This window comes from Coregonus clupeaformis, chromosome 1 (genome assembly GCF_020615455.1).
Source record: "Coregonus clupeaformis isolate EN_2021a chromosome 1, ASM2061545v1, whole genome shotgun sequence".
Taxonomy (NCBI): Eukaryota; Metazoa; Chordata; class Actinopteri; order Salmoniformes; family Salmonidae; genus Coregonus; species Coregonus clupeaformis.
The window spans coordinates 81,486,755-81,509,625 of NC_059192.1; the positions used below are offsets into that span (position 1 = coordinate 81,486,755).

The 22,871-nt window shown below is 44.1% G+C and overlaps 1 protein-coding gene across 1 annotated transcript in view; it reads left to right on the forward strand.

Moving 5' to 3' along the window:
- dst (dystonin) overlaps nt 1–22,871 on the forward strand; it is a 193,936-nt gene that overhangs the window by 108,809 nt on the left and 62,256 nt on the right. Inside the window, 22 exon segments of the mRNA XM_045222968.1 lie at nt 292–6,747; nt 6,867–7,019; nt 7,203–7,418; nt 7,526–7,675; nt 7,916–8,149; nt 8,797–8,949; nt 9,228–9,461; nt 9,646–9,942; nt 11,690–12,238; nt 12,721–12,897; nt 13,775–13,898; nt 15,565–15,773; nt 16,001–16,318; nt 16,483–16,649; nt 16,842–16,998; nt 18,776–18,902; nt 19,198–19,248; nt 19,710–19,945; nt 20,187–20,316; nt 20,571–20,770; nt 21,026–21,527; nt 21,729–22,870. Of these exon segments, the coding sequence (XP_045078903.1) occupies nt 292–6,747; nt 6,867–7,019; nt 7,203–7,418; nt 7,526–7,675; nt 7,916–8,149; nt 8,797–8,949; nt 9,228–9,461; nt 9,646–9,942; nt 11,690–12,238; nt 12,721–12,897; nt 13,775–13,898; nt 15,565–15,773; nt 16,001–16,318; nt 16,483–16,649; nt 16,842–16,998; nt 18,776–18,902; nt 19,198–19,248; nt 19,710–19,945; nt 20,187–20,316; nt 20,571–20,770; nt 21,026–21,527; nt 21,729–22,870 (11,982 nt within the window).

The following is a 22,871-nucleotide window of genomic DNA, read 5'->3' on the forward strand; positions in this document are numbered from 1 at the left end:
TTGCAAGATACTGAATATTCTGTTCCCAGATGCATGCCAGCCTTTAGTGTGTCTACTTCTTCTTACTGTTGAATCACATTGACACAGCCTTGCACTGTTGCGTATGAACTGTTAACATTCACATGCTTGTCTGAGGGGTGAGTACATGTTTCACCTTGCTTTAGAATACAGTATGAGTTATGACAATTTGTCAATAATAAATCAACTATATTATTTGTATCATAACATTTTGGATTTTACAATTTGATGGAGAATATGTCTACTCATTATGCTTAATTTACTTTTCCACAGGAGTTTCAAACCATTGAGGGGGTTCTCAAAGTGGGAAGTGCAGAGGTCTACTCTGTGTTTAGGTCTGTTCAGATCGGCCTGATCGACCATACCACTGGGCTCTGTCTCCTGGAGGCTCAGCTCATCACCTCTGGCCTCGTTCTGCCTCAGTTCAGGATGTGTCTGGAGCTGGACGATGCTTTCCATCACAACCTCATTGACGAGCCCACCTGGAAGCAGCTCAGAGAGCTCAACGAAGCCAACCAGTGCATCCTGAGCCCGCTGTTCTCCTCAGAACCTCTCCCTGTGATAGCAGCGGTTAGAGAGGGGGCCATCTCTGAGCGCCTGGCCATGAAGGTTATAGAGATTCAGCTGGCTACAGGTGGGTTGAGGGTGTCCTACACGGGCGATGTACTGACCCTGGAGAGGGCCTTTCAGTTTGGCCTGATCCCTGCCCCTTTGTACGTCAAGCTCTTGGAAAGACAGGACACATGGAAGGACCTGATCAACCCCAGCACGGCAGAGAAGGTCTCGCTCACCCAGCTGGTGCAGAGGAGCGTGGCTGATGAGGAGACTGGTCTGCGACTGCTGCTGGTGAAGAAAAGCCACTATGGAAGCATAGAGTTGACATCTGGGAGGGAGATTAGTGTACTTAGGGCAGTTCATGAGGGGTTGATTGACAGACAGACCACGTTGAGGTTGCTGGGGGCTCAGCTGTTTGCAGGCGGTATCGTCGACCCCAAAACAGGCCGTAAGCTCACTGTAGAGGAAGCCCTGTCTGAAGGCTTGATTGATCAAGGCACTGCCACTGGGATACTGAGCCAACAGGCCCAAAATGGAGGCATAGTGAACCCTCGGAATGGCAAAAGGCTAACAGTGGATGAGGCTGTTCAGTGTGATTTGATGAGCTCTAGTGGTGCACTCTTGGTGCTGGAGAAACAGAAGGGGTTCATGGGACTATTATGGCCTCACTCTGGTGAAATCTTGACCGTGTCCACCTCTCTGCAGCATGAAATCATCACCAATCAGCTGGCATTCAAACTGCTCAGCAATAGACAGAATATAGCTGCCCTTTACATACCAGAAAACTCGGAAGTAGTGGATATTAACTCTGCTACTCAAAATGGTTTCATTGACACACATACAGCAGAGGTGTTGAAAACCATTGAAATACCAGATGTTTTTCCTGATGTTGATGAGCTTAATGAGAGATTTTCTAGCTGGCTGATGTTGAGGGAGCTTCAGATTGGAGGATCCCATCGCCCTACAGATGATAATGAGATTGATGATGAGAACATAAATACCCCATCTCCCATCGAGGCAAAACAGTTATTCATCTCATACCTCATGATGAATAGTTACATGGATCCTAAATCAGGACAAAGGCTTTTAATATTCGATGGACAGTTGACTAAAATGGCTGAACTTTTAGTTGGCATTTCAGTAGAGACATCTGAAAACCAGCTACAAAACACTGCACTTGGTAAGGCCACTTTTGGGTATATTTCTTTGAAAGAAGATATTTCTGAAGATTCAGTGATGTCCTTTGAAAGCAATACTGAGGATTTTGGATATTTGCACATTACCGAGGAAACAGATGAAACAATGAAAGATCATCATGCTTCCGATTTCTTCAGGGAGGATAAGTCAAATTTGAATAAATCTGACAATAATAATGTGGTAAAGGTGCTAGCACAAGATGGAACAGAGGAGTCTGCTTCAGCTATTGACTGTGTAAACAATACCACACAGCCGGAATCTGAAATAAGCATCTATCAAAAGAACACAATCAGTATAAATCCCATTGGAATTGATGTAGGAAACTCAGATAATCAACCAAAAGAGACTTTCAATGGAATTTCAGCCACACAAACTCCTCCCAAACCGTGCTCGGTGAATGTCACAGGCATGAGCTTGCCCTCAGGTGTACAGGTTGGCAAAAAGATGCTAGCACAAGATTTCACAGAGGAGTTATCTGGCTCAGATAAGAATACCAGACAGCATGATTCTGATACAAGTGTTTTGTCTTATGGAATTTATCAAAAGAATGCAAGCCCATCACCCGTTGAAATTGGTTTAGAAACCTCAGATATAGCTTTATATAATCAACCAAAAGGAGAATCAGCCACACAAGCCATGTTGGAAAGCTCAACCCCTACTAAATCATGCTCAGTGATTGGCAAAGACATGAGCTTGCTAGCACAATGTGTCAAAGAGGAAGCATATGTAGCTGTTCATTCTGAAATGAATGCCAGACAATATGATTCTAAAGCCAATGTTTTGTCTAATAGCATTTATCAACAGAACAGACACGGCACAAGCCCATCGTCGTTTGAAATTGATGTAGAAACTTCAGAAATAGCTTCAGATCATCAACCACAAGAGACTGTCAATGGAGTTTCAGCCACACAAACTATATTGGAAAACTCAGCTCGTCCTAGATTGTGCTTAGTGAATGACACAGACATGAGCCTGTCATCAGGTGCCAAGGATTCCAAAAGGGCGGTGGCACAAGGCCTCACAGTGGAAGCATCTGTAGAGATTAGCTCTAACAGTACAAGCCTAGCACTAATTGAAATTAATTTAGAAACCCCTGAAATAGCTTCAGATAATCAACCAAAAGAGACAGCCAATGGAGGTTCAGCCACACAAACCATTTTGGGAAGCTCAACTCCTAGATCCTGCTCAGTTGATTCTGAAACGACTATCAGACAGCCTGATTCTGAAGCAAGCGTTTCAAAGAAGAAGAAAAAGAAGAAGAAGAGGACAAACAACACAAGTCTAGTACCCTTTGAAATTGATGTAGAAACCTCACATATATCTTCAGATAAACCAAAAGAGACTTTCAATGGAGGTTCAGCCACACAAACCATTTTGAAAAGCGGAACTCCTCCTAGATCATGCTCTGTAAATGACACAGATATTAGCTTGCCCTCATGTGTACAGGACTCCAAAAGGGTGCTAGTACAAGGTTTTACAGATAAATCGTCTAGCTCTGAAAATTATACCAGACAGTCTGATTCTGAAAGAAGTGTTTTGTGTGATAGTATCTATCAAAAGAACACTAACAACACAAGCTCAGAACCATTTGCATTTAATTTAAAAACCTCAGCTTCAGATAATCAACCAAAAGAGACTTTCACTTTCAATGAAGGGTCAGCCACACAAATCCTTTTGGAAAGGTCAACTCACCAAAGATTGTGCTCGGTGAATGACACAGACACAAGTTTCCCCTCAGCTGTGCAGGATTCCAAAAGGATGCCAGCAGAAAATTCCAAAAGAGAGGAAGCGCACAGTTTCACAGACGAATCTTCCATATCTATTGACTCTGAAAAGAATACCAGGCAGCATGCGTCTGAAATGGGTGTTTTGCCTGACAGAATCTGTCAAAAAAACACAATGAGTACATGCCCAACACCATTTAAAATTGATTCAGAAACAGATGTTGCTTCAGATAATCAACCTAAAGGGAATTTCAATGGAGGTTCAGCCACACAAACCATATTAAAAACCTCTACTTTGTGCTCAGTGAAAGACACAAGCCTGAGCTTGCCCTCGGGAGCAAAGGATTCCCCACAACGTCCCAAATATCCAGTTACACCTGGCTGTGAGACAGACAACAACACCAAATCTGAATCATCTCCATTGTCCACTTTATTGGCAGACACCCTTGACATGACCACAGAGTTTCCATGCACTGAAGAAGAAGCATGGGACAATGAAGATGAGAGAGGCTTTGCGATCCACCTTCTCAGAGCCCAACTAGAGGAGGGTGGTATTTTGGACATCATCTCTGGGAAACGCTATGACCTTGATGCAGCTCTTGATAAGGGCCTTGTGGATGAGGAGACTGTGTTAGAGGTGCTAGCATTGCAGCTCCACAAGGGAGAGGTTTTAGGGGATGAGAGAAGCACAGTGGCAACCCTGAAAGAAGCTGTGTCTAAAGGCTCCATATCCTCCCAGATAGCCCTGCAGATCATGGAACAGCAGAGCCTGTTGGGTGGTGTATATGACTCCAAGTCTGGATGCACTATTAGTGTAAATGAAGCACTGGAGTCAGGGTTGATTGATGATGATTTGGCTCAAAAGATCCTTCACTCAGACCCAGTACACAACACAATCATCGACCCTAATAGAAACTGCACGCACAGCATTTCTTATTCACAGAGTCTGGGCCTCATAGACAACAACAAGGCTGAGAATATACGTCAACGTCAAACAGACAAAAAGGTGGCGGTTTTGGTCCTTGATTCCCCTGATGAGGACGTCAATGGAGAAGAAGGTCAAGAGAATAGGAATAGACATGCAGGGGAAGATTTGGATGCAGAAGGAAAAAGAGAACAGAACTGCGATTCCCAGAAGTCCTTACTACCTTCGTTCACCATTAGTCATGGGCCTGTATGTAGACAGATCATATCACCTATTCTGTCAGATCGGGTAACAGGGGAACGTGTCATCCATCAACCTGACACATCATCTTCATTAAGGGAAGCTGGTGCCTCACAGGCCCCCACCAGTCCACTGTCAGACATAGTCCCTGGGTCTAGAAATTCCATCCAAAATGACATGTTGTCAAACAGATCAAACTCTCTCAGTTTGAGCGATGGTGGACAGGCCCAGGCTAAAGAGGTGAGACAGACAGAGGAAGATGGTAACAGTTCTCTGAGGAGAGACACAGATCTGTCCTGTGAGGCAGTCGGCTTCACTCTGGGTGATGGGCAGCTGGGAGCAGGATACCGTGAGATAGTGGGGAACCAGACTGTCAGTCCTGTACAGAGTGACTCGGGCGTGTCCTGCTCATCACATTGTGATCTGTTGTCTGATGAAAGGAAAATGGAGAATGTGTTGAACGCTGTTCAGCCGCCAGCCAGCCAGCTAGTCAAGGAGTCAGACCAGAGAATATATAGCTCATCACTGAGAGATTTGTCTAGTGATGTAACAAGCACAATGTCCGGCGTCGTGGGTGTCAATGTGGATAAAATGGTAATAAACAGTGATGGAGTTTCATCGTTTCACACTGTGCCACCTCAGCAACCACTAGTGAAGTCAGACAGGGATATTGGTGGAGATATCGAGCCCACATCCTCTCAAAACAGGTACAGTCAGAGTAAGCCCACAGGTCAAAAAAAGACTCCAGTGCAGTTGACTAACTCCTCTGATTTAGCTATTGTATCCAGTGTACTGAGCATAGAAACACGCTGTGACAATAATGACAGCTATGATATAGGTGATCAAGAGCAGTTAAAAACTGCTTCCACCAAAGTGATATCTAGCAGAATTACCCCTGATCTGACACTGACTGATAAACATCTGTCAAATTCAAACACTAATGTTAAAGCTAAAGCTAATGACAGGGTTGAATCAAGCAGAGGTGGTGACAGTAAGCCATCCTCAGGGAGACAAGAAGATTCATCTGATGGTAGTCTCTCACAGATTACTGATCAAGCTGATTCACCCACTTTGTCCAAGACATCACAGACAGGACAGACAGGTACTGACAAACGTAATTCAGGTGTGTCTGATAAGTTGCCCGATACAAGTTCGTCATCAGCATCAGAAATGACCCCAGTGCATCCATTAAAGGCAACAGAGCCAGGTATGAGATCAGATATTAAACAAGATGAATGGGGTGCTGTTGAGAATCATCCCCAGCTGATGGCTGCTAATGTTCAACCAGACTCTTCCTCCAATACATCCTCAACATCAGAAATTACCTCAGAGCATCCGGTAAAGTGTAAAGAGCCTGGCCTAGGATCAGATCTTACACAGGATGGAAATAGGCAAAATCAATGCATTGCTGATGAGAATCATACAGATCTGATGACTGTTGATGTTCAACCAGACTCCATGACACATGATAGTGTCCCTCCACCTGCGTCGGCCATCTATAGTGCTCTAAGGTCCGGTTTAGGTGAGCTGGTGAGAATGAGAGTGCAGGGGGAAGATGTCGATGAATTGCAAAAGGCTGAGACCCAAGCAGTGGAGGGCATCATCAACCTGATACAGGACAATCCACAGTCCCATGGAAGAGGTTCTGGTGATTTTGGTGATGAGACAGATGCAGCTTCTGGGCTTATGAAAAGTAGTAGCCCAGATCTCCTCAGGGATCTGTTGAAGCAGGAGGCTCTCCGTTCAGGTAAAACTAGTCTGGAGGGAGGGAAACCACCCCATGAAGAAACACCTCCATCTGATATGACCCAGATTCAGTCTCAGCTTCTGCAGGTTCTTCAAAGTGTATCCTCAAGCCAAGACCCTGCCATGCTCAGAGATGTAATAGGAGCCTTGAGCAGTATTCTGGGGGGTGCTCCTGACGAGGACAGGCCACACAACCTGGAGATCATCCAGGAGGAGGGCTCGTCTGATGAGGCTGAAGGTGCCGTGGCAGATCCCATGGAAGGTCTTGACCTATATCAATCTACTGAGGTTGAAACCATTTCAGACACAGGCAATGCTGAAGCAGTTCAATCTAAAGTCAGGGTAAGTTTTATGTTCGAAACTCATATAAATGCCTATAAAAATAACTATTCCTAATTTCTATGACATATGTATTTATTTTTAAATTATTCATATATATATTGTATTTTATGTATTTTCAGCAACAGTACTCCACCCAGGATTATCTGGAGTGTGTTGGCAGACTTCAGGATCATGCAGATGTTCTAGTGGAAATCAGGAACGACCTGTCATCCCCGCAGGGCTCTCTGAGTAACAACATGGAGGAGTTACACAGTCAGCTGGAGGAATCTCAGGTTTGTATCACATATACTTAAATGCACATATGCTTGAATACATTATAATAACTATGCATCCCTGAAAGAATGTGGCACCTTGAGTACTTTCTAGCCACTTACATTTTTCTCACTATTTCTGTTTCTGAGTGTCCCCTCCTTGCATGAGCATCTGTCTCAACATTCACCCACTTCTGTTTTTAGTTGTTGGAAACACATCTGTCTACACTGGCTAGCTTTCTAACCAGAGATCTGGACATAGCCAAGCAGCTGTTAAAGTCTGCCAATGAACTCATTCCCACGTATATCCACCAAGATCTGGCTTCAGCCTTTCGAGAGTTGCAGCCAGCTTTTGCAGACGTTTGCCAAATGTCTGCAGAAAGGAATTATGTTCTAACGCAGGCTATTGATAAAGGAAAGGTCAGTGTTTGTTTCTCATTGTTGTGATCTAGGAAATTATGTTACTAAACTGCAGTAAATACAAAGTAAATTCAATGAATCGTCATTGTATGTACTGTGTTTTTCAGGTCCATTTGGAGTCAACATACCAGGAGCTCCTCAGTACCCTTGATCAACTATCAGGCTGTATTCATGACAACTCTGAGATTACCTGCAACCTCGGCATCCTGAACACATATGACGTGGACACAGTGAAAGAAATGATCCAGAAGAATAAGGTATATTTTCATAACTTATTCTTCTTATGTTCCTTATTCACCTACAGTGGTGTATTTTAAGTATATATGAATAAAATACATAATATTTTAAGGTTATATGAAACTAAAATAAATAAAAGTTGATACTGTTTTTCCCTAGAATTAACCAATAACACAATATATTATGGTTTACATTTATACATCCAGTGAGTTGTGTTGATTCGTTCAGCCCCCTTCCATGACCTCGGTCTGTGTTTCTAGGACATGGAGACTAACGTGTCAGGAACCAAGAGGCATCTGGAGGACACTGCGTTTGACATCCAGTACTTTATCTCAGAGCATGCCCAATTCCTGAGACCGGCCCAGAGCAGGCACCTCCTCAAGTCTCTCAGCGCCACCCAGAGGTCATTTAAGGAACAGATGGAGAGGGTGGCCAATCAGAGACGCACCCTGGAACTCCACCTGGAGATCAGAGAGAACGAGAGTCAACAGAAGGTTTGGACCCAAATGACTGGGCTTAGGGCCATTGCACCTTGGAAAGAGTCGATTTCAGTTTGTTGAGAAAACTATGAAATGTATTGGTTGAAGTGAAGTGTGGCTGTGTGTGTATTTTATGGCTACATAAACTAATTATGGTCATGATATATATTTTAGAATATATATAAAATAATAATGTCACTAGAATGCATTAAGTCAGATTGATAATTATATTATTTTGAATGTGTTTTAATGAGAAATTAGTCTATTGCATGTTTCTTTTAACACCACAAAGACCATTGCTTGACCACTGCCAAACCCTAACATTTCTCCTGGTCGTGTTCACGTTTCACAGGATTCAAGACACCTTTAAACTCTAAACTCCAGAGGACAAACTCCAAAGGCATCTTCAGTGTGGGAACGTTTTCCCCCACCAACTTCAGCACTAACACACTTGTGAACAAATGTCCTATTGATCTCTACTGAACCCGTCCTCATTCTTTACCATGTCAGCATGTTTACAGCATACTCAGACCATTGTCATCGGGGGTTGACTGTCTATGAACGTCCAGTATGATTAATGCATACTATGTAGTGTATGCTACTGGGAGGAGTGTAACATTATAACATTGTAACATTGTAACATTGCTCTCTGGTGTGTGCAGTGCTTGGTGGACAAACAGAAGGAGTTCTCAGACAAGCTGCAGGAGCTGTGTGACAACCTGACCAATACAGAGAACCGTCTGATAGGCCATCAGCAGCAGGCCAAGAGTGTAGAGAGTGTGGAAGACCTGCAGCAGGTGCAGAAAGAGCATCAGGTACAGTACAGTAGCTTGCTTACGAAATGTTGGTTATCTAATAAATCAATTGCATCTGAGCTATAGAATGTATGGCTATATTCTTTTATTTTAAGTATGATGTCATTGCTACACATTTATCGCATACACAATTATGCACATTGTATTACACATGTATTGCTATTATACTGAATCTTTTTTGATGGGTTCACTAATTTATCACCTAATATTTCTGTTATCATGCTTTCTGTGCCTGTGTCTGCGTCTGTGTCTCTGTGTGTTAAAAATTAAATGTCCAGGCCTTGCAGAAAGACGTCCTGACCAACGGCAGTGCCTTGAATGAGGTCATCAGCAGCACCAAGAAGTTCCTGGATGAGAACCGTTCTAAGCTAACCCCAGATCAGATCGCTGCCATCGAGAGCAAGCTGGAGGATGCCAAGAGCAAGGCCAAACTCATCAACCAACGGGCCGAGGAGTCAAGGAAAGACCTTGAGAAGTCTGTGACCACTGCTATCAAAGAGGAGACTAAGAAGGTTGGACAACATATTACATTTTGCATGCATCAACATTATCCATATAGCATGACTCGGTACTGCATCTGAATCATGACAATTCAACTTTCTATTCTAAAAATATATGTATTTAAAAAAAATATTTATCTATTTAATCATATAATTTAGCCAACATCATATAACTCACTATATTCTACCTGTTTAGGAGGCTGCTGTTGAGCAGCTTGAGGAGAGCAAGAACAAGATCGAGGGTCTGCTGGACTGGATCAACAATATAGGGAATGAGAAAGGGATGGGGGGCGATCAGACAGACCATATGGGCAAACAGAACGGGAACATGCCGTTGCCATCGGAGACCTCAGCCAAGAACATTCTGGGAGAGGATGATGACCCCAATGGAAACAATGGAAACGCTCTCCAGACTACAGATAACGACACTGGAAGACAGGCCACAGAGAAGACCCCAGAACTGGACCTGGACATGCAGTATGATAGGGTCAAGGTAAATTAACCTATTCTCTCTGGTGGTGCTTGATTCATAGTGGCTTGTTGTTAAATTCATTGGATACTCATGGCTCAGGTCCCGTTTTCAAATAGCTGCATTTACTTTTTCCTTATTCTTTTCAAATCACATTGTCACAAAATACTTTTGTACTTTTTTGAATTTTTATTTTTATTTAACCTTTATTTTAACAGAGAAGACATATTGAGACCTAGGTCTCTTTTACAAATGCACCCTGAATATACAACATAAATACACACATTATACCCAAACTATATATATACAGTACCAGTCAAAAGTTTGGACACACCTACTCATTCCAGGGTTTTTCTTTATTTGTACAATTTTTTACATTGTAGAATAATAGTGAAGACATCAAAACTATGAAATAACACATATGGAATCATGTAGTAACCAAAAAAGTGTTAAACAAATCAACATATATTTTATATTCTTCAAAGTAGCCACCCTTTGCCTTGATGACAGCTTTGCACACTCTTTGCATTCTCTCAACCAGCTTCACCTGGAATGCTTTTCCAACCGTCTTGAAGGAGTTTCCACATATGCTGAGCACTTGCTGGTTGCTTTTCCTTCACTCTGCGGTCCAACTCATCCCAAACCATCTCAATTGGGTTGAGGTTGGGTGATTGTGGAGGCCAGGTCATCTGATGCAGCACTCCATCACTCTCCTTCTTGGGAAAATAGCCCTTACACAGCTTGGAGGTGTGTTGGGTCATTGTCCTGTTGAAAAACAAATGATAGTCCCACTAAGCACAAACCAGATGGGATGGCATATCGCTGCAGAATGCTGTGGTAGCCATGCTGGTTAAGTGTGCCTTGAATTCTAAATAAATCACGACAGTGTCACCAGCAAAGTACCATCACACCTCCTCCTCCATGCTTCACGGTGGGAACCACACATGAGGAGATCATCCTTTCTCCTACTCTGCGTCTCACAAAGACACGGCAGTTGGAACCAAAAATCTCACATTTGGACTCATCAGACCAAAGGACAGATTTCCACCGGTCTAATGTCCATTGCTTGTGTTTCTTGGCCCAAGCAAGTCTCTTCTTCCTATTGGTGTCCTTTAGTAGTGGTTTCTTTGCAGCAATTCGACCATGACGGCCTGATTCACGCAGTCTCCTCTAAACAGTTGATGTTGAGATGTGTCTGTTACTTAAACTCTGGTAACTCTAATGAACTTATCCTCTGCAGCAGAGGTAACTCCGGGTCTTCTTTTCCTGTGGCGGTCCTCATGAGAGCCAGTTTCATCATAGCGCTTGATGGGTTTTGTGACTGCACTTGAAGAAACTTTCAAAGTTCTTGAAATTTTCTGGATTGACTGACCTTCATGTCTTAAAGTATGATGGACTGTCATTTCTCTTTGCATATTTGAGCTGTTCTTGCCATAATATGGACTTGGTATTTTACCAAATAGGGCTATCTTCTGCAATATTTGCACTTTATTTTATTTTCGATATCCATCTTTTGTCCTGTGTAGCTCAGTTGGTAGAGCATGGCGCTTGCAACGCCAGGGTTGTGGGTTCGATTCCCACGGGGGCCAGTATGAAAAAAATTACATGTATGCACTCACTAACTGTAAGTCGCTCTGGATAAGAGTGTCTGCTAAATGACTAAAATGTAATGTAAAAATGTTGTAGGTTTGTCATGTGGCAATTTTCCGTACTATGTCAATTATGACAATAAAGCTTTTTGAATTTGAATGGACTCTCTCTCCCCTTCCAGGCTCGTCACCAGGAGATCCTGTCCCAGCAGAAGGACCTGATCATGGCCACCCAGTCAGCCCAGGCTCTGCTGGACCACCAGGCCCATGACCTTTCATCCACGGAGAAGGACAAGCTGCAGATGGACATCCAGGAGTTGAAGGGCCGGTACGACGCTTCCCTTACCCAGGCAGAACAGCAGATGAAACAGGTGATCCAGGTCCAGGAGGAGCTGAAGAAATTCCAGGGAGACTGTGAGGAGTTTGAGGGCTGGCTGCAGCAGGCCGAGGGGGAGGTGGGGGAGCTGGGAGCCCCTGCTGGAGCTCTAAACATCCTCACAGAGAAGCTCCAGAGACAGAAGAGCTTCTCTGAGGACGTCATCTCCCACAAGGGGGACCTGCGGTTCATCACCATCTCAGGGCAGAAGGTGCTGGACGTGGCAAAAGCCTGCGGACGCATGGACCCTGAGGGGAAAGATGCCCAGCTGGAGGTGGATACCACTGGAACCTGTGCTGCTGTGAAGGAGAAGCTGGACTCAGCTGCTAGCCGCTACAAAGCCCTGCACTCTCAGGTAAACTTTATATTCCAGTACCACAAGACTGTTTTAGCCCGCTGAACTAAAGCCTAGTCTCGAAGTCTTCAGCAAGGGTACTGATCACATACATGTTGTTCACTGAACCACCTTGGTAACACCAGGAGGCATACCCATTTAAATCAGTAGGGTGAACGCTGAATGAGACACACATCTCAGGCTGATTGAATGTTCTTTTTTTAATGGATGTAATATCTTACTCTTACCACACGGAGGAAGTGTTTCTGTTTAAACAAAATGAAAACAAATGAGTCATTGTTCTGTATCACAACACTGGTTCACTCTCATATTGAGAGGTAAAGGTTGACTTTGTGTAACCATGCATCTTAAAAATAATTCAGGTTATAAAGCTGGCCAGCTTTTCTATAGGTTGAGATACAGAAGAGAGTAGGCGGTCATACTGCATGCATTCCAAGTTAGTAACTACCATAGCGATCAACATCACAACTCATTTCTTTCAGTGCAATGAGCTTGGCAACAACCTCAAAGACGTGGTGGACAAGTACAAGAAGTACGAGGACTCGACCGCTGGTCTCCTGAAGTGGCTCAACAACTCAGAGGAGGAGGCCAGAAGGCAACAGTCTGAGGCCATCGCTGCCGACCCTCAAACCCTACAGAAACAGCTGGAGGACACCAAGGTATGACAAAACTCTAAAAATGCTCACCAAATCAGTATGAGTTTTATCAACACAAAGCACATTACCACAGTGTAACAGACTCCAGGCTAGAGGAGGGCCAGTGGAGGAATAGCTGTTTACAGAACAGCCTCTTTTCAGAGTTTACTCACTGACGGCTCTGAGAACTGAATGGGTTTAGAGGTCATTACACTGTTCAAACTTCCCTCTCCATATACAGTGTTTCCACTCACTTTAAAACAACACTGCTATTTATAGGTCCAAATTCAAACCTCAAAGCAGTCCCCAAGACATGAATATCTTAACCATGGATACATTTGCTTGCGTATGCCTTTTGAGGAGGGGGGAGGGTGGGGGTTACGATTGGAGTTGGACTGGACAGAGGTGTAGAGAATGCCTAGTATCCTTTAATAGATTATGTCCCTGCAGTACACTCTGATTGAGTCCAGCTGGCTTGCAACTGAAAGTATGTAGTGTAGAGGGAGAGAAAGAGTGGGAGTAAAGTCATGTTCCATTACATCTCTCTATGGAGTTGCATTGCAGTGGCTCAGAGATATAGAAAGATTAGAGGCGCCTAAAACTCGAAGAATGTAGTTTATGTCAGGAAAATAATAAGTTTCCCCCTGAGTGCACCCAATCAGGTATATGTACAGTTACAGTAGAGGAGTTCTAGTATTTGTGTGTTTGAATAACACAATTTGTTTTTAGATGCTTTTACAAAATAGTTGTCTCCAGCTTTAAATCTGTATAATTACAGCATTGTTATAAAGATATAGCTGGAGTTGATTGATATAGCTATATGGAGCGGTGTGGTTTGTCTGTTAGACATGTTGACTGTCATTGATCTAATCTTCTGTGTGTCTGTGTTCGTCTTGGTCAGGCTCTGCAAGGTCAGACTACTGGTCATCAGACTGCTATGGAGACACTCCGCAAAACAGCTGACTCTCTGGTCACCGCCGAGGGGGACCTGTTGACCAATCAGGACGAGATCCAGGAGACAGTAGGTGAGTAATCAGTCTTAAGTATAGATTCTCATCCAATGCTATTTATAGAAATGTTTCTATAATGAAATACTTGACAAATAGTCCCACTGCCAATGTGTGGTTACTATCATTGACACACAGTGAAATAGTGATTCATGACTGTTGGAGTGAAATAGTAGTAGGGGAGAGTGTAGTAAGTTGAGCCAAAGGGTAAGTTGAGCCACCCCTTGTTTCTAGGAAACCATACACACAATTAATAATTTGACCAAATATTTAGGAAGTGGTCATCATATCATAGAGTATGTGAAGGAAGAAACCACATGGGAAAAGTGGTAAGCAAGTTAGGTCCAAAAACATTGTTTTCACCAGGTCAAATTAATTTATTTTTCTAGAGGTTTCATGATGCTTGTATCAAAGTACATAATTTAAAGATTGTTCTATACATCAGTTGGGGTCTCTATAAGCTTCAATATGAGGTCCTAAACCTAGCATGAAAGTGCATCATTGTAGCTGTGTGGGCTAATATATTCAAATTGTTTGCCTTGTGGTAAGTTGAGCCAATGGTTGAGCAAATGGTAAGTTGAGCAAATGTAAGTGTTTTCTTCTCAGGCGTAATGCAAGGCATTATCGCGGGGATATGAGGTAACAGCAGTTCCTGGCCTATGTTAAACGTGTTTTTTAAAAGTACATAGTGTTTGTAAGGTGTTAAGCCTGTGTTAAAACATGCTTAAAATGATTAAAAGACAAAACAGTTATTGTGATTGCGTTGAATTGTGTTTGGGAAATTAAGATGGAAAAGGTTTTTAAAAGATAGTGGTAATATTTCATTCAGTACAGAAATGTGTAGGTGACCCTGTCCAGTGTAACAGAGAGAACTGGTGAAAGTTCATACCACTTTGGAATACCTATTCTGAATTATGAGCAAATCAAGTCAGGGTTTTCACTGTTCTCTCTGTAAGACCTTTCAGCTAAGGTCATACATATGGAAAAGATTACTGTATCATAAATATACAGCATATACAAAAAATATGTTAGAATCGGCCAAGAGGAATATGATTAGGGACAAGGTCTTTTTTTTTTACATTCAGCAAATGTAATTCAGGAAATATAGTGTTCTTTCTAACAAATACATCTACTTATATTTCAGGATGTTGTGTATCCCGTATTAAAATATTCAGAATTCATGTAAATATTACAGTTTTGGAAACATAGTTTGTCCCAAAAAATTGGTCTCTTGGCACCACTTACCCTGGCCCGGGTATGGGGTAAGTTTAGCCAAGAGACCAATGTTTTTGGACAAACTATGTTTCCAAAACTGTAATATTTACATGAATTCTGAATATTTTAATACGGGATACACAACATCCTGAAATATAAGTAGATGTCTTTGTTAGAAAGAATACTATATTTCCCTTGACGGAGTGATGCTGAATGTAAAAATGTTTTACCTTGTCCCTAATCATATTCCTCTTGGCCGATTCTAACATATTTTTTGTATGTGCTGTATATTTATGATACAGTAATCTTTTCCATATGTATGACCTTAGCTGAAAGGTCTTACAGAGAGAACAGTGAAAACCCTGACTTGATTTGCTCATAATTCAGAATAGTTATTCCCAAGTGGTATGAACTTTCACCAGTGCTAAGCATTGACCCTAGAACCATTGCATTGTGTCTTTGCTTTCAGATGATATTGTGGAAAGGTATGACAACGTGTCCAAGTCAGTGAGTGATCGTAATGAGAAGCTTCAGATCACCCTGACCCGCTCCCTGAGCGTCCAGGATGGCCTGGATGAGATGATGAGCTGGATGGAGGGAGTAGAGAAGAGTGTGAAGGAGAAAGGTCAAGTCCCTCTGGATTCTGCAGTCATTGGAGATGTGCTCAGCAAAGAGGCAGTATGTACTGTAAACATTAACTTTGTGTAACTGTTTTTACCAGTCAAATAGACATATCACCATATATTCATCTTATTGTAACTGGTTATTTTGTGATTTAACATTTAATTTGTGATTTGTCTCTGCATGATCTTCTACAGATGATGAAACCTAAATTATAAAAAACTTGAAAAACATTAAAATGGCTCTAAAATATATTTTTGTAATCCATTGTGTTTCTCTTCAAGGCTCTGGAGCAGGATATTTCAAGTCGCCAGAGTAGCATCTCTGCCATGAAGGCCAAGGTGAAGAAGTTTGTGGAGACAGCTGACCCCGCCGCCGCGGCTCTGCTGCAGTCCAAAATGGACACCCTGTCGCAGCGCTTCTCTGACACCTGTGACAAGCACAAGCAGAAGGTGGGCCAGCTGGAGCAGTTGAAGGACAAGGTGGAGGAGTTCGAGAAGACCTCAGACAAGGTGCAGCAGTTTGTGCTCAAGCGCTCGCAGGCCCTCTCCGAAACAGACGGGCCGGGGAAAAATGTAAACGAGCTCTCGCAGCTCATGCAGGTAGCTAGTCATCAAATATGTTTCACTTCATCCTTTGAACATGTTTTCAGCGGAACGTCCTTTCTAAAAGGATATACTGTATGTTAATTTAATGGCTCATTTTCAACCACACATTGCTCAATAGTGATCTTCCAATTGTTCTAACTGTTCTAATGTTTCTGTAGGACACTAACACTGAGTTGGCTGAACATGACAAGGATGTGGAAATGCTGCAAAAGCTGTCAAAGGAGCTGTCCAATATGGGTCCAGAGGGAAGCATGGCCCAGATTCAGGGCAAGATGGACAACCTCTCCAACACCTTCAATGCCTTCAAAGACACTGTGAAAGAGAAGTACGTGAAGATGACGGTTGCAGAGCTACATTGTAGTCCTCATGTATCGTCTACTTGTGGGGATACTTGTTCTCATTTGACACAGAAGAAACAATTATTTTCTTGTGTCAGTTGATAATCATGTTTTGGCATATTTGATATGTCTCTGTGATGTGATGTGACTGTGGTTGTCTTCTCCCTTTTACGACACAGAGAGGAGGAGGTGTCTTCCTGCCAGAACCAGCTGGGAGACTTCAGGGATGCAGCCGGAGCTCTCAGGACGTGGCTGGAGGAGACAACAGAGAAAGTCCCTGTGGTTCAGCCAACCAGCAGTGAACAGAGTCTATTGAAGGACCTGCAGAGAGTCAATGTGAGTCAGCAGACAGACTGGTCTGGTACTAGCTAGCCCCCCTTACTTATTTACATTATGGAAATGGTATGTTCTACCTCTGTTCTTAGTGCAAAGAAGGACAACTGCATAGCTATGTTACAAAGGTGCAGGTGAATGTGCAGCTTGTTCTTCAAATGGCCTTGAAAGAAAACGCTGTTTAATGAACTTATGGTATTTTTTATTTTTTTTTAGTGATTTAGCAGATGCTTTTATCCAGAGCAACGTACAGGAGCAATTAGGATTAAGTGCCTTGCTCAATGGCACATTGGCATATTTTTCACCTAGTCGGCTCGGGGATTCAAACCAGCAACCTCTCGGTTACTGGCCCAATGCTCTTAATTATTTTTTCAATTTTATTTATTTATGAAGCCCTTTTTACATCAGTAGATGTCACAAAGTGCTATACAGAAACCCAGCCTAAAACCCCAAACAGCAAGCAATGCAGATGTAGAAGCACGGTGTCTAGGAAAAACTCCCTAGAAAGGCAGGAACCTAGAAAGAAACCTAGAGAGGAACCAGGCGGTGGCCAGTCCTCTTCTGGCTGTGCCGGGTGGAGATTATTGGAGTACATGGCCATTAAGGCCAGATTGTTCTTCAAGATGTTCAAACGTTCATAGATGACCAGCAGGGTCAAATAATCCTCACAGTGGTTGTAGAGGGTGCAACAGGTCAGTACCTCTGGAGTAAATGTCACTTGGCTTTTCATAGCCGAGCATTCAGAGGTTGAGACAGCAGGTGCGGTAGATCAAGAGAGAGTCGAAAACAGCAGGTCTGGGACAAGGTAGCACGTCCGAAGAACAGGTCAGGGTTCCATAGCCACAGGCAGAACAGTTGAAACTGGAGCAGCAGCACGACCAGGTGGACTGGGGACAGCCAGGAGTCGTCAGGCCAGGTAGTCCTGAGGCATGGTCCTAGGGCTCAGGTCCTCCGGGAGGGAGGGAGAGAGGGAGAGAGAGAGAAGAATTAGAGGGAGCATACTTAAATTCACACAGGACACCGGATAAGACAGGAGAATAACACCAGATATAACAGACTGACCCTAGCCCCCCGGCACATAGACTATTGCAGCATAGATACTGGAGGCTGAGACGGGTGGGTCGGGAGACACTGTGGCCCCGCCCGACGATACCCCCGGACAGGGCCAACCAGGCAGGATATAACCCCACCCACTTTGCCAAAGCACAGCCCCCACACCACCAGAGGGATATCAACACACCATCACTATTTTGTCCTCCCTGACTTCACAGTAGTTTCCATGCCAAAGTCATAAAAGGATGGGGAGTGTTTTACATAGGACTCGTCAGTGAACTCTAAATAACTGACTCCCTGCCAGAAAAAACTTCCAATCAGAGATGAACTGGTACAGTGTCACAGAAAAAAAGCTAAAAGGCAAGAAAATAGTAAAAAACTTAAGTAAATAGGTCAAACATCAAAGATTAAAACACAAATCCCTCAACACTTAATAATACATTTGCATATTGAATAATTTGTTTGTGCCACGAGAAAAATCACAGTTTAAAATTAAATGAATCAGGACTTGATGTTGAAAAGGATTTCCTTTGAGGAGATTTTAGTCTCGATTCTGCATTGCTCCAAATATATTTTGCTTGGCCCTGCTTCTCACAATAAACAGTCAAGACAGAATCATTCAGTGTTCTCTCAATGTAGGTATACAAATTGCAGCCCTATTCAGGACAGCGTTGTGTAAACTATGTTATTGGTTTGATTGATGTAAATGTAATTGATCTCTTCTCAGGCTCTAATGGAGGAATGGACAACCAAAGGTTCTGCCATCCAAGATATAAATAGCAAAGGATCTGCGCTATGTAGCCTCATCAGTGTTCTCACATCTCCAGCCAAGACCAAGATGTCACACAAGTCAGGTACGCTTTCAGAAGATTTGACTATCTCAAAGAAGTTTGTTAGAGAGATATTTTTAAGCAAAGGGTTGTGTTCAGGAATGAGAAAACAATGAAACGGGAGATACTCGTTATCTGTTGCAACACGTTTTGCTACGCTGTACTGTACAGAACATGACCCTGATCTCAATGTAACCACAGGGATCATAAAATGATATTTTCCATGTATGAAACACCCCAATGGAGTTTAGTTTGCTTTTGACATTTGTACTTAACAAATAAGCATGATCTTATGTATTTTTTATTGTTTTGTGATCAGCTGTTACTAACGGTGGTGGCCCCAGAAACCATGCCTACCTAACCAATAAAGGTACTTTTCCTTTACCAGTATGTCATGTTAGGAATGTATAAACACAGTGTTCCAGACCTGTACATTATCATAACAACTTATCATCACAAAGCTACATTTAATGGCTTGTTAGGTTGAAATTGTATGTTTGAGGCCTCGTCTTGATATAAAGGAAGTTTAGAAATCCTCCCCAAAGCTGGGAAGGATACTGTACTGTCTCCCTACTGCAAATGTCACATTATTTTTGCATTCCAATGTATTAAGAACATGATTTCAATATACTTTCAATATACGTTCAATAGCATGAAAACACATTTCAACCCAGCTGTGTTTAGACCACACTGCGAAACAATATAACAAAATAAATTCACAAACTCATTTTTGATGTGACCATTTACAGTAGTGCCTTGTCCAAGTTATTGTTGTTATGAAAGGTAAACTGTCTGGTGTCTAACACTCCTCTAACCTCTAACCATCCACAGAGCTGATGGTGGTACAGCAGAACATGTCGTATATCAACAAGGGCCATGAGAGCCTGGGAGAGCTACTGAAGGACCGGGCTGCAGAGCTCTCTGGCCTGGTGCAAAAGGTGACAGAGGCCCAGAAGGAGACAGACGCCATGATAACATGGCTGAAGGACATGAAGAAGACAGCAGCATCCTGGAACTCTGCGTCCACAGAGAAAGATGACATGAAAACACAACTGGAGCAACAGAAGGTAGATTCAGCCAAGGCCTGGTCTGCATAGACTGTTTCTACATTGTACTAGTTGTTGTCCCTATGGCTTATTACAGTAGTGGTTTAATACATCCAGTGGTATCATATTAAATATCTCACATCATTCTTGGTATGCAAAATGCTCTGTGGGAATCTACTCTGTGCATCTCAGAGTGCATGAAGAGCCAATTAATCAAATATATTATGGTTTTAGTCAAGCAATATATCTCTATTTTTCTCAGGCCTTTGAGGAGGACATGAAACAAAAGCGTGAGCAGCTCCAGAAGCTGAGAGAGAAGCTCCTCCACTTGATTGAGAATCACCCAGACTCTCCTGAAGCAGCAAAATGGAAGCAGATGCTGGCACAGATAGGTATGCAGTATGCAGCATCCGATCTGTCTGTCTCCAAATGTTTTAATATCTACTGCATCAATGCAGAGAGCTTTACCTAGTGTCAGTCCAGTCCACGCATCCGCTCCCCCTTGTCCAAGGCTTCATGCCAGAATACCTGGCCTCCCCCATACCTACAGACTTGGCAGACTCCTACAGCTAAGCCCTAATCAGTAGGGGCTGTGCAAAGTTCAAGTTGCAGGGGTGTTTTGTGCTGACTGATGTTTGTTCCTCAGATGCTGCCTGGGCGGATGTAAGTGGGTCGGTGGAGGACAGGAAGCAGCACCTGAGGGAGTCCAACAGGAACCTGGACGTGTTCCAGACCACTGAGCCGCAGCTCCGCCAGTGGCTCTCAGAGAAGGAGATGATGCTCAGTGTCCTGGGGCCCCTCTCCATGGACCCCAACATGCTCAACACACAGAGGCAGCAAGTCCAGGTACTTCACTATGGGGCATATTAGTTAGCGTTGAAATTATTACCACCATGTACAGTTCAATGTCACCTACTTCACATGTAAACTAATATTAAAGACAGTCATTGTTTTGTCTGCTGGCCAAATGTTGAGGCTTGCCAGAATTAATCAAAATCAAGATGATTAAGATTGAAAAGGTTGAACCATTTTGCACATTATGTGCATTATTAAACACCAGCATTGCTATTTATTAAGGTCATATTGACTTTTCCCCTCTAGATCCTCCTGAACGAATTTGACAGTCGTAAGCCACAGTATGACCAGCTTAATGAGGCAGCTGCTGCTATCCTGAGCACATCAGGCAAGCAGAACCCCTCCTCTGGTGGGAAGGTGGTGAAGGACCAACTGGCCGCCGTCACCCAGAAATGGCAGGGCCTGACTGGGCAGCTGGGACAGCGAGCCGGCCTCATTGACCAGGCCGTGGGGAAGACGGGCCAGTTCCAGGATCTGCTGAGGAGCCTGAGCCAGAGCGCCGCCTCACTGGAGACCCAGCTCAACAGCCAGCAGGCCCTTAGCAGTCAGCCTGACGTAGTGAAGAAGCAGCTGGAGGAGGCTAACACCATCTCTGGCCAGCTGAGGGAGGAGAGGAAGAGACTGAAAGAGGCTGTGACCCTCTGCTCAGAGCTCTCTGCCCTGGTCACAGAGGACTACCTGAAAACAGATTTAGCCAGGCAGCTGGAGGTGGTCACCAAGCCCTTCCAACAGTTGGAGGACAAAGCAGGTTGGACTTTGATTTAATTTGCTTTCATATGTTTTTTTTCTCTTTAATGAGAAGCTTCAGGCTGTACTGTGGTTTAATGTCTGGAACTTTGACAGCCGTTGAAGGAGTTTCATGATGAGGTAGACATTGTCATTCTGAATGATAAATGTATGCTTTGTTCCTCTGCCTCTAAATGCCATTAATGTACATGCTCTTCTTTAGGGAAGCGGATCCAGCAGCTGAACTCGGCCTTCGCCAGCTCCCAGCAGTTCCACCAGACCTCCAAAGACTTCCAGGGGTGGATGAACGAGACGCTCCAGGAGCAGTCTAAACCCCAGGCAATCTCGGCCCAGGTGGAGACCCTCCGGCAGAGCCTGAAAGAGCACAGTGCCCTGCAGAAGGCCCTCAGTGAACATGAGGAACCATACAGCACCATCGTCAGGGAGGGAGAGACCCTCCTCCAGAACACAGATGGGGCAGAGAAGGTGGCGCTGCAGGGCCAGCTGGCCGTATTGCGTTCCAGTTGGGACGACGTGAAGAAGAGCTCAGCCGAGCACCAGGATAAGCTGCAGGGGGCGCTACAGAGGGCCCAGAAGTACCACGAGCATGCTGAGAAGCTCCAGTCCTGGGTCCAGGAGAGTGATGTCAGGGAGGGTAGCGTCAGGCTCAGCGTGGACCCAGCGGAGTTGGAGAGCTCCATCTCCCAGCTGAAGGCCATCCAGAAGGACGTGGACAAACACAGAGGCCTGGTGGAGCAGCTGAACACTGCAGCCGACAGCCTCCTGGAGGTGGCCAATACAGATACAGAGGCCGTCAGGGAGGAGAAGGCGGCCATCGGGCAGAATGTGGACCGGGTCACAGAGAGGGTCCAGAACAAGAGGGAGTCTCTGGAGAAGATCTCACAGAGGCTGAAGGAGTTCAACGACACCCACAAAGAGGCCAAGGGCCAGCTCGAAGGGGCTAAGAAGCAGCTTGTCGCCTACTCATCACTGGGGGTCCAGGCCTACAGCAACAAGAACCTGACCAACATGAAGGCCCAACAGAAGAACCTCGATGGGGTCAACATCCAGGTGGAGCACCTGAAGAGCCTTGCCCAGGGCCTGGTGGCCGACGTCCCCGAAGCAGACGGGGTGACAGATTTCCTCCTTCAGGCCGACAGCCTGGAGAAAGAGTATGGCTCCCTCAGGAAGGATGTAGGGAAGACCTGCTCCACCTTGGAGGGCAAGCTGCAGGGCATCGGGCAGTTCCAGACCAACATCCGTGAAATGTTCACCCGCTTCGCAGACCTAGATGATGAGCTTGACAGCATGGTTCCTGTGGGCCGCGACCTGGCCATTCTGAATGAGCAGCAGGGCGGCATCAAGG